Source organism: Nomascus leucogenys, chromosome 9 (genome assembly GCF_006542625.1).
Source record: "Nomascus leucogenys isolate Asia chromosome 9, Asia_NLE_v1, whole genome shotgun sequence".
Lineage (NCBI taxonomy): Eukaryota > Metazoa > Chordata > Mammalia > Primates > Hylobatidae > Nomascus > Nomascus leucogenys.
Window position 1 is genome coordinate 30,055,386 of NC_044389.1, and position 12,470 is coordinate 30,067,855.

At 35.7% G+C, this 12,470-nt stretch overlaps 1 protein-coding gene across 1 annotated transcript in view; it reads right to left on the reverse strand.

Moving 5' to 3' along the window:
* The window catches only part of SWT1 (SWT1 RNA endoribonuclease homolog), a 137,233-nt gene that overhangs the window by 19,281 nt on the left and 105,482 nt on the right, over positions 1–12,470 (reverse strand). The window contains exons 17-18 of the mRNA XM_030818745.1: positions 9,162–9,228; positions 3,798–3,862 (exon numbers count right to left, since the gene is read on the reverse strand). Coding sequence (XP_030674605.1) covers positions 3,798–3,862; positions 9,162–9,228 — 132 coding nt within the window. The remainder of the gene's footprint in view (positions 1–3,797; positions 3,863–9,161; positions 9,229–12,470) is intronic.

A 12,470-nucleotide genomic window follows, 5' to 3' on the forward strand; every position in this document is an offset into this window, starting at 1 on the left:
AAGACCAAAGATTAGAACAAAAGATTCTCCCAGAAGTCCTATCTATAAGGGTTTTAGGACCTCTGTCTCAGGAACCAGAGTCAGCGACTGTCATTAGTCCGTTTTCATACTGCTATAAAGAACTGCCCAAAACTGGGTAATTTATAAAGGAAAGAGGTTTAGCTGACTCACAGTTCAGCATGGCTGGGGAGGCCTCAGGAAACTTACAATCATGGAGGAAGGGGAAGCAAGGCACCTTCTTTGCAAGGCAGCAGGAGTGAGAAGTGCTGAGTGAAGTGGGAAGAGCCTCTTATAAAACCATCAGATTTCATGAGAACTCACTATCATGAGAATGGCATGGGGGAAACTGCTCTCATGATTCAATTACCTTCGCCTGTTCTCTCCCTCGAAACGTAGGGATTGTAGGGATTATAGGGATTACAATTCAAGATGAGATTTGGGTGGGGACACAAAACCTAACCATATCAGGGCATAGATACATTTCTCATTATTTCACATCTCCTTATTGCAATACATATGGTGTGGCACATCAACAGTTTCCTTGTTTACAACTAATGCTTTAAAAAAAACAAACAAAGATTATCAAATTCAGACAATTTAAATAATTGTCTTAAACATTAAGTAACTGTCCTTCACATTCCCAAAGGGAGTCATCTATATGCAAGTTAAATCATTCTTCTGTTTTCACCTCTGAGTCACACGGAAATGGTGTCACCTTTCATCTGCCACAATTGGCCTCATATCTAGTATGAACCAGTGAAACCAAAAAACCCTCTCTCTTTTGGCAGCTTATTCGAAAATTTTAAGTTGTGGAGCACATCAGAGGCAAATATGGAAGATACTGTGTACTCTAAATATTGGCAAATAATTTCACAAAAAAAACAAAAGATCTAAATGCTATTAACTGAAAGCTTGCTGAGCAGCAATTACCATTTTTCAATGCCTTCAAGATACTAAATATATTTGATTTCTCTTTAAAATCATCCTTCTGGGTATAAGAGGGTTTACTGATTAACTTCATAGTTTAAATCCCTGACATAGTAAATGGAAAGAAAACAAAGAAAAAAAATAGTACAACTACTTTAACTATGAACATTTGACCTGACTCCTGAACTTCCCCCAATAAAAACTCTGCCAACTGCTCCAAAAGTAAGCTAAAATCAAAACAATTCTAGACGTCTACTAGGATCATGCTTCAAGAGATTGTGGCCTCCATGTATCTGCAATAAGCTTTTTACACTAAAAAATATGGCTAAGGTTGGAAGATGTTATATTTTTGACACATCTCACACAATATTTAAATATGGATTATCTGTAAAAATCTATATGAGTACAACCGATTCACTCATAATCTGAAGATTAGGGCAAGAAAACATTTTCTCCCCCAATTGTAACAGATTTGTGTATGCCAACTGGCTTCAGATTTTCTTGAAAAACTTATTTTGATCTAGTGAGTTGGTGAACTTTCATAGTTGTGTTGAAACATTTGTGTATGACTGACTATCAATCCTACATCTGATATCCTCAAACAAATTTATCAGTCTGGAGCTTTAACCGTAGAAGCATTTTGCTAGTTAACTTTGTCGCTAGGCCTGCTCATAATATTTTGTAGCCACACAGGTACATAGGTTAAGTTATAAATAGCAAATGATCTGTGGTTTAGTGATACTTATTATTAAGTTCCTATCTTTTTAAAAATGTGTCCCAAATGAGGTTAAGTGTTATGCTCCTAATCCCATTTTTCCCATAAGCCTTGTGGTTTTTATTGCATGACTATACAATGCAGTGGCAGCATTTACAAATGCACATGTCGTGTTACAACAGAACTCACTGAAAACCAATTACTGCCCCATGTGTCAACATGGATCAATCCTGATGTTAAGCTAAAATGGAATATGTAGTGGTGGAGGGTACTGGAAGGCAACAGTGAAGGAGTTAAACAGTTTTAGCTCCTCATGAATTTGCCTGGGCCTAGAATTAGAGGGATATCTTAGACTGTCCAGGCTGCCATAACTAAGTATCTTAGATTGGGCAGCTTATAAACAAGAAAATTTCTCACAGATCTGGAGGCTGGGAAGTTCAAGATCAAAGCACCAGCAGATTTGGTGTCTGGTGAGGGTCCTCTTCCTCACAGAAGGTGCCTTCTATGTGTTCTCACATGGCAGAAGGGAAGGAATTAGCTAATGCTCATGTCTCTTTTATAAAGGCACTAATCCAATTCCCAAAGGCCCCATCTTCTGATACTATCACATTGGGGATTAGATTTCAATGTATAAGTTTGGAGGGTGCATATTTAGCCCACAGCAAAGGCTTCACAACTATACCCTGTGTATATAAGAATTGGATTTGCGGCTGGGTGTGGTGGCTCATGCCTGTAATCAATCCCTGTACTTTGGGAAGCCAAGGCAGGAAGATTGCTTGAGTCCAGGAGTTCGAGACCACCCTGGGCAACATAGTGAGACCCTGTCTCAAAAAAAAAAAAAAAAAAGATTAAAAAAAAAAAAGAATTGGATTTATAATACTTGCCCTTTTTGTTATGTATGAATGCTATAAAACAAATTATTTTGGAAAAAAAGTATATAGTGTGATACATTTAAGTTCAAAAATCAGCAAGATAAATCAACGTATTTTTGTTATAAATAATAGTAAAACCATAAAAAAAAAGATGAGAACTATAAAGATACAATCCCTTGAGAGACAATAAAAGGTAGGTTACAGCTAGAAATGGGTAAAATTCAAGTTTGTTAGTTGAATGGTAGGCAGATGGGTATTTTTTATATCAGTTGTTCTTCAAAACATGGTCTGGGGACCACAGGAAATCTAAGACTCTCTCAGAGGGTATGCGAGGTCAAAGAAGTCAAAGCTATTTCCATAATAAGACTAAGATGTGGCTGGGCACGGTGGCTCAAGCCTGTAATCCCAGCACATTGGGAGGCTGAGGCAGGCCAATCACCTGAGGTCAGGAGTTCAAGACCAGCCTGGCCAACATGGTGAAACCCCGTCTCTACTAAAAATACAAAAAATTAGCCGGGCATGGTGGTGGGTGCCTATAATCCCAGCTACTTGGGAAGGTGAGGCAGGAGAATCGCTTGAACCTAGGAGGCAGAGGTTGCAGAGAGCCAAGATCGCTCCATTGCACATTGTTGCACCATTTGCGACAAGAGCAAAACTCTGTGTCAAAGAAAAAATAAAAAAACAAATAAATAAACAAATAAATAAATAAAGACTAAGATGTGATTTATCTTTTGTACTCTTGCTCTTGCAAAAGTGAACAGTAGTTTTCCTGCAATCCGGCCATGCTTATTAAAGCAGATTGAATGCAAAAGCAGTTGTAAGAATCCCGCTGCCTTCTATTAAGCCAGTCATTAAAAGATTTGCAAAAATGTACAGCAATGTCACTTCTAATATTTTCATAATATGTTATTTATCTTAACATGTAGTTGTTATTTTTAAATGAATTAATAAACATTTTAAAATTCTCAGTTCTAAGTTTTAATACAACAAATATAGCTAGATAATGACTCATATAAAGAAAAGCTCTTTGGGATCTTCGATAATTTTAAAAAATGTAACAAAGTCTTGAGGCCAAAAAATTGGAGAACCACTTTAAACCTTATAGCTGATAAACACACATGACCTTTTTGTATGTAGGAAATATTTCATATTAGTAAGGTTAAAAAAAACATAGTGTAGTGGAAAGACAATGAAAAAACACATCACCACCACCACCACCAAGTGCTGCTGTATGTGGAAAAGCTTGTTACAATGGTTTATATCTATATATAGATATGACTTACCTATATGCAGTCTGAGAAACACAATCATAAAGTTCCTGGGCAGTAAATTTGACATTTTTATTTACCTGAAAGGAACCAAGATATAGTTATTAAAAATATATATTAAATAAAATGAGTGATGACAGCAAAATTAGAGTAGCCCATATTCTGAAAGTTCAAATTTCTAGTTATTGCATAAAAAGGATTAAACAGCAACAATAAGAAGTGCAACGACTATAATGCTAACATGGAACTGTGTGCAAAAATATGAATCCCACTGTTACATCTTAATCTGTTAGTAGAACCAGCAGAGGTGAGATGGGCCTAGACACAGTAGAGATCAAATGGACAGAAAAACACAAATAAGATTATAAACTACAGACATTTCTATCTGGTTTAGGAAAAAGTCTGATTTACAGACATTTTCTAAAGAAATATATTTTTCAGATTATTGAGGTCTACATGTTTAAACTAACAGGTTTAAGTTAATAAATATCTATAATTCAGAGATATAATTTATAATAGCATAAATATAAAAATCTTTCATCATATAAAAACTAGCTATGGCACACATATGGAAGACACAGTGAAGGAATCTTGAAACTTACTATTGATTTAGACAATATTCCTATTTATATGCAGGGAAGAATCTGAAAACTTGCAGAGAAAAATTATTTTGATCAGATAACAAATAACATACTGACTAAATTTTCAGAAAATTAGAATTAGTAAAAGGAAACAGTAAGGCTAATTTCTATTCAATTTACTTAAAAAATATTTCTAAGTGTTGCTAGCTGGCATGCATTTTTTGGTGGGGAAGAATTGATACCCCCTGATTTAATTACTACTAATTTAAAGATTCATATCATAAAAGTCTTCTATACGATTCAATGTATTGCTTATTGGCAAAAATTCCATGACTTTCTTCAATGTTTTCATAGAAAGTTTACCATATTTGTGTAGAAAATGTTCCATTCAATGAAAGTTTAAAAATATACAGTTTTTTTTGGCCAGGTGCAACAGCTCATGCCTATAATCCCAGCACTTTGGAAGGTCAAGGTGGGAGGATTATTTGAACCCAGGAGTTTGAGAGTAGCCTGAGCAACATAGTGAGACCCTGTCTCTATTAAAAAAAAGAAAAATTATACATTTATATACACACACACATATATATAGTTTTCAAATATTTAAATGAACATGGATATTTTGCTTAAAATCAGTATATATTTATATATTTAGTATTATTTAATTATAGAATATTTGATATTATATTTAATGATTATATGAAATTGGTATATAATTTACCATAATTTTTATTAAAAGAATCTCCTAAAAATATTATAAATATTCATTTAAACTATCAACCAGTCCACTTCTTTCTTCTTTACATGTTCTGCCTTCTCCTAAGGGCTGTTGATATTGTTACCATAGCCACACATTCTGGGACCTACAATGTATCAGAACACGGGCCACCAAATGTCAACACACTGCAGATATTTGGTCAGAGGATGAAGGGAATGATCTATTTTCTACAACAGTTGAGAAAAATCAGCTGAAAAACTGACTTTGAACCTGTTAAATATGAATATAAAATAATTTATATTAAGCTTTTAATAAATTTTTTTAAGTATCTAGATTTATCTCTAGTTGTAAAAGCAACCATCCACATACATTTAGACATTTATCCAAGAACACAGCTGGAAGTATAAAGGTGACATAATTCCAGGTTATAGTAGATAATTTACAAAGTAGGCAGTTACTTTACTAATATAGAAAAACTGAAGCACAGTCTCATGATGGTCTGGCCTGATCTTGTTTCACCATATTAATTAATTTTGCCTATGAAGACATTTTCACTTACCCATATTGAGACATTTTAAATTACACTGTTAAATATCATCTCCATGCTTAAATGAACAATTTTAATTTCCAGGGGAAAAAAATAGCTAAAAGATGCCATTGTCAGCAAACATTAGAGTTGTGACTATAAAACGAATTGTGAAATGGGTATCATTACTTTTTAGCTGTAATACTTAGAATAAAAGCCAGATATTAGAAATGGCTTGTTTTTAATTAAGAAATTCAAGAAAAGACAAAGGAGAAGTATAAAAATAGTCAAACTCCTTAAAAGATTTAGACAGTCCTACCACTATTTTTTATATTAGACGAATATCTCCAACGTAGTAACTGATGTAGGAAAAGCAATTCTTTTAAGAGAAATGATTTTAAAAATCTGTGAATCAGCCAGGCACGATGGTGCGTGCCTATAGTCCCAGCTACCTGGGAGGCTGAGGTAGGAAGATTGCTTGAGCCTAGGAGTTCAAGGATCTAGTGGGTCATGACTGTGACTGTGAACAGCCACTGCACCCCAGCCTGGGCAACACACTGAGACCCTGTCTCTAATATATTTTTATATATATATATATATATAAAACCTGACATCTATATATAATTATATATTATATATATCTGACATCTATATATAATTATATATTATATATATCTGACATCTATATATAATATATATACGATTCTTAGATCTACATTTTTTAATTTTTAAATATTTTTCTTGTTTCTTTATATCACAAGATATCATGAAGCAACAGATCCACATATTCTTATAATTAATAAGTTAGGTACTTTCTTCTAACACTCTTGGCAATAGAAAATACTAGATTAAAAAGAACTAGGCCCCAGAATTTTCCAGGGTATGTGATTTTAAAACTGTCCTATTGTTCATCTATATTTTAGAGCTGGAGTCTTGCTCTGTCACCCAGTCTGGAGTGCAGTGCCATGATCATGGCTCACTGCAGCCTTGAACACCCGGCCTCAAGCGATCCTCCCACCTCCAGCCTCCTGAGTTGCTGGGATTACAGCCACCATGCCCAGTTCTACAAATACATTTTTGTTAGACTTAATGTTTTGATTTGAAATTCAGAAAGTAAGATGAAATAATTATATGAATCATTTCAAAAGAGGAAGTTCTCTTAATAATCATATAATATGGTGATAAAGAATTCAGGCTCTTTTATTTTTTATTTATTTATTTATTTGAGACAGAGTCTCGCACTGTCACCTGGGCTGGAGTGCAGTGGCGTGATCTTGGCTCACTGCAACCTCTGCCTCCTGGGTTCAAGCAATTCTCCTGCCTCAGCATCCTGAGTAGCTGGGATTACAGGCATCTGCCACCATACCTGGCTAATTTTTTTGTATTTTTAGTAGAGACAGGGTTTCACTATGTTGGCCAGGCTGGTCTGGAACTCCTGACCTTGTGATCCGCCCGCCTCAGCCTCCCAAAGTGCTGGGATCACAGGCATGAGCCACCGTGCCCGGCCTATTTTTACTTTTTTGAGACAGAGTCTCAGTTACCCAGGCTGTAGTGCAGTCATGCAATCTCGGCTCACTGCAACCTCCACCTCCCAGGTCCAGGCAATTCTCCTGCCTCAGCCTTATGAGTAGCTGGGATTGCAGGCCCGTGCCACCACTCCTAGCTAATTTTTGTATTTTTAGTAGAGATTGGGTTTCATCATGTTGGCCAGCCTGTTCTCAAAACTTCTGACCTCAAGTGATCCACCTGCCTCGGCCTTCCGAAGTGCTGAGATTATAGCTGTGAACCACGGCGCCCAGCCAAATTAAGGCTGACTCTTAAAAAGCGCATATAAACACCATTCATTGCTTAAATAAAACTAGTTAACTAACCATCCCCTCCCCCCTTTTTTTTTTGAGACAGGGTCTTGTTCTGTCAACCAGGCTGGAGTGCAGTGGTATGAACATGGCTCACTGAAGCCTTGACCTCCTGGACTCAAATCATCGTCTCTCCTCAGCCTCCCAAGGAGCTGGGACCACAGGTGCATGCCACCATGCCAGCTAATTTTGTTTGTTTTTTAGAGAGATGGGGTCTCGCTGTATCGCCCAGACTGGTCTTGAACTCCTGGGTTCATGCGATTCACTGACCTCAGCCTCCCAAAGTGCTAGGATTACAGGTGTGAACCACTGAGCCTGGCCAAGACTAGTTAACACTTACCAAACACTCACTCTGTGCCTGGTACTGTTTGGAGCACTTTACGTATTTTACATTATTTAATCTTTGCAGAATACAAATAATTTACCTACTATTGTTACTCTCATTTTACAGATGAAATTGAGATAAGGAGAATTAAATAACTCTTCCTAGATCACACAGTTAATAAGTAGAAGAACCAACATTTAAGCACGGGTAGTTTGACTTCAGAGTCTGTGTTCTTAATCACTGGGTTCTTAATGGAAGATGTGGCATACAAAAAGTTAAACAAAGAGCTAACCAGGAATAAAAGTGAAGAAATATATTTAAAGGAGTTTGACTTCATAAGAAATGTGAGACCTGAATATATGCCACATTCCTTCATTTAGAATGTTTTAAAAATTAAACACATATACACACAAAATTGAAAGTAATAATATGACAGGAAACATGAACAAAGAACATTAAGCAAATAGAAATTGACAATCAACAGAATACCCGCTTCGGTTCAGTAATGACGAGGAGAGCATGCAGGTTAATTTACAAAATACACTGAAGCCTCATTATAGTTCTACCTCCAGGGTTTATGCTGCCACTACAGAGGAAACTAAATTATAGCTTTCCTTTCCAGTAATAAGTATTTCTCAACCAGGAGTTCTTCCTTTCTGAGGTATTCTGGGTATGTAAGTTGGATGGGGAGATGGAATACTTTTGGTTGTCACAACAACTGGGATAGCTACAGGCATTTAGTACCTGATGTATAGGGATGTTAAACATCCTGCAGTGTTCCACACAATGAAGAACTGACCTGTCCAATATGCCAACAGCACCCCTGATGAGAAACAATTTCGCGTTGAGGAAAGTATGTTATTTTAGGACTCTTATATTTTTACTTAGGGAATCAAAGAAAAAATTGAATATGTCACTGGCAGGGAGGAGGGGAGGAAATGGACAGTTGTAGGTCACAGGATAGGAAGTTGCAGATATGTAGGATGGACAAGCATAGAGATCATACAATATGAGGTCTATAGTTAATAAGATTGTATTATATTCAAAATTTTTGCTAAAAGAGTACCTTTTAGGTGCTCTTGTCACATACACAAAAAGGGGTAACTGTGAGATAATTGATAACGTTAATTTACTTACCTACAGAAACCATTTCACTATGTATAACATACCAAAACATGCTATATACCTTAAATATAGTTTTTTAAAAGGGAGAAAAAAAGAATATGTCACTGACAAACTTTTATGGCATTCAATAATTTAAAGCAAATATCAATTAAATAGCATTCCACTATGTTTGAGAACTCCTACTCTGTTTATTTACATTAAAACTTGTTTAAAGTAGAAATGTGATAAATATTTAAAAATATTTCCCATACCTCATACTTGATTAGGAAGTTATAGAGGGTCTCAACATCTTGATAATTACTGTTTGGGGCCAAAATCCTAAAAAATAAAATAAAAACAAAGGGGGGGAATAAATGATTTCAGAAAAAACCAATACCTTGAACTTTCTCCCAAAACATACCCATACCACAAGAGATAACTTGTTGTTTAATAAGCTTACAGGTTTATAATATTTTTAAAAATCAATTAAAAATTAAAAACCAGAGGTCAACAGAGGTCAACTTATTAAAATGTTTTTGCTTATTTAAATTCATGCTTATAACATCAATTAATCAACAACTATAAGCATTCTTACATGTGAAGTTATAGTTCACATTTTAAGATACAATAATACAGACTTCTCAAAAAGTAGATAGAAATGTGAAGTGCATTTATACTTCATATCTTTTAAGCTCCAGACAAAGTTTGAGTATTTCCCACAGAAATGTTCAACCAGTCCAAACAGACAACTGATGAAACTATTAGCCACTTAAAAGATATCCTAATAAAAGATTCTGACTAAATTCAAATAACAGTGCTTGAACTATCAGCCTACAGCTCTATGAAAAATCAATAGATTACTATAAATTGTGAAAATAACACTGATTTACAAAAAAATAACAAATGACAAAAACTGAAATAAAACAACTTTTTAAATTTATTTTTTCGAGACCAGGTCTCACTCTGTCACCCAGGCTGGAGTGCAGTGGTGTAATCACGGCTCAATGCAGCTTCAACCTCCTGGGCTCAAGCGATCCTTCCACCTCAGACTCCCAAGTAGCTGGGACTATGGGCAAGCACCACCAAGTCGGGCTAATATTTTAAAAATTTATTTTGGTAGAGATGAGGTCTCCCCATGTTGCCCAGGCTGGTCTCGAACGTCTGGACTCAAGGGATCCTCCCACTTCAGGCTCCCAAAGTTCTGGGATTACAGGTGTGAGCCACAGCACCTGGCCATAAAAATAATGAAGGGAAGAACATATTTTTCCTTCTAGTAGTAAAGTATTAATTCTCATTTTCTTATACTAAATATTTTTTCCATCCTTTCAGCATGAATACTGTTTTTCTTTTGGGAAAAAAAAACAAAAAAGTAAACCAGCCTGTCATTTTGATACAGTGTAGTGCCTCTGAGTACTGCCTGCCTCAGCTGTGTGAGTTTTGCCTAGCTGTGTGACCTTTGATGAGTTACTTAACTTTTATGTGATTTATCTTCTTATCTGTTAAATTAGGATAACTGTCCCTACTTCATAGGGTTACTGCAAGAATTAATTACTATAAGAAAAGTCATTACAACAGCATATGAAATACAGCAAGTACCATACAGTATATGTCAATTATAACAGTGACAGTAACAACTATCATCATCATAAGATGCTCTTTGACTTATAATGGGGCTATACCCACATAAACTCATCATAAATTGAAAACATCCTAAGTAGAAGTGCATTTTGACTTGTAATATTTTCAATTTATGATGTTTATCGGAAGATAACCCTAACCCCATGGTAAGTCAAGGATTATACTAAATGCTTTGCACCATCATAGAATTGAAAAATCCTAAAACAAACCATTATAAGTTGGAAACCATCTGTAGTTTCAAGCCATAAAATAAGTAAATATTGATATAACTAATGAGAAATCAAGCCACCTCAGTTAACTTTTAGATTCCTAATGGCTTTTAATTACAACACTGTCTCTGGGTCTTCACGTCCTTGCCACTACTTGATTCTGTCAGACTTGATAATTAACTATTCTCAATAATCTTAATTATATCCTTAGACTATTTGGCCTTTATTACACTTGTGGGAGAGCTTTTATAAATAGTTTTTCGGGACATAGTCAAATTTTTAAAGGTCCCTTGGAGGGGGCACACATACAGAACATCTTTAAGAATATATAACAACCTCCATAAGAATACTATTTCATAGAAAAAGTTTTTCTCCCAACAAGTAATTTTAAAATACAAAAAAAAAAAAAAAAAGCCTCTTAACCCTCCAAAAAAGCCGTGAGGAATACTACATATGGAGAAGGGTCCATACATAATTTGCTTGGCTAATACACATGGAGAAGGATCCATACATAATTTGCTTAAAACATGAAGACAAAGTTATCTAGGTAAGTTAAACCAATCCTTTGGAAAGGCAATGGGAAACAAACTAGTGTGTTCTAACTTGGTAACCAACTGAAAACAAACTATCAGGCCGGGCGCGGTGGCTCACGCCTGTAATCCCAGCACTTTGGGAGGCCGAGGCAGGCGGATCACCTGAGGTCAGGAGTTTGAGACCAGCCTGGCTAACACGGTGAAACTCCGTCTCTACTAAAAATACAAAAAATTAGCCGGGCGTAGTGGTGGGCGCCTGTAGTCCCAGCTACTTGGGAGGCTGAGGCAGGAGAATGGTGTGAACCCGGGAGGCAGAGCTTGCAGTGAGCCGAGATCGCGCCACTGCACTCCAGCCTGGGCGAAAGAGCAAGACTCCGTCTCAAAAGAAAAAAAAAGAAAAAGAAAAAAAGAAAGAAAACAAACTATCAGCCATGTGGAATATTTTATACCTATTCTATTTTACAGCTTTAGAAATAATCTGAACTGTCCATAAAAGAGGGTGAGAAAATTAGATAAAACAAGATGTTCTATATTAAGAGGCTAGTAAGTTTAACATACTATATTACACTCCAGAGGATGAGACAAACTCTAGTGAATGTCCAACCCTCACAGTGTATTTGATGAGTAAATAAAAATGTAAAATATGTACTAAAGATGCCCAGATCAGAACAAGGGACCCTTTATTCTCTCATTCAACAACTATTTGAGACCTGGGCCCCTGGATACAACAGTGAACGATCCAGAGTAGCCCAAAGCCTCATGGTTCTAAAGAGGGCATCAAAGAAACAAATCCTGACCAGGAACAGGGAGATAATAAAGGACGAAAAATATCTCATTCTTGTCCATTTGGCCATCTCTTCCAACTTTTCAATGGCTACTTGTAAACAAATTAAGAAACACAGGAATTTTAAGTTTCTAAGAAAGAAGTAATTTGTTCTAAATGTAAATATTTAGTTATTTCACAAAATATCACAGAATTGTATTCTAATGAAGAAAGGTTTATTGGGATCTCATCTTCATTCACAGCTATATTACTTTTATAATCAGATAAAAACTATATATGTTACTTTTTAAAACACGGATATACGTTATAGGATATATGATAAAATTTGTTATTTTGAAAGATGGTTGGAGGTAAACTGAGCCCAGAATGGACTGGACAACTTTATTAAAATGCAGTCAACTTGGGGTTCAATTTAGA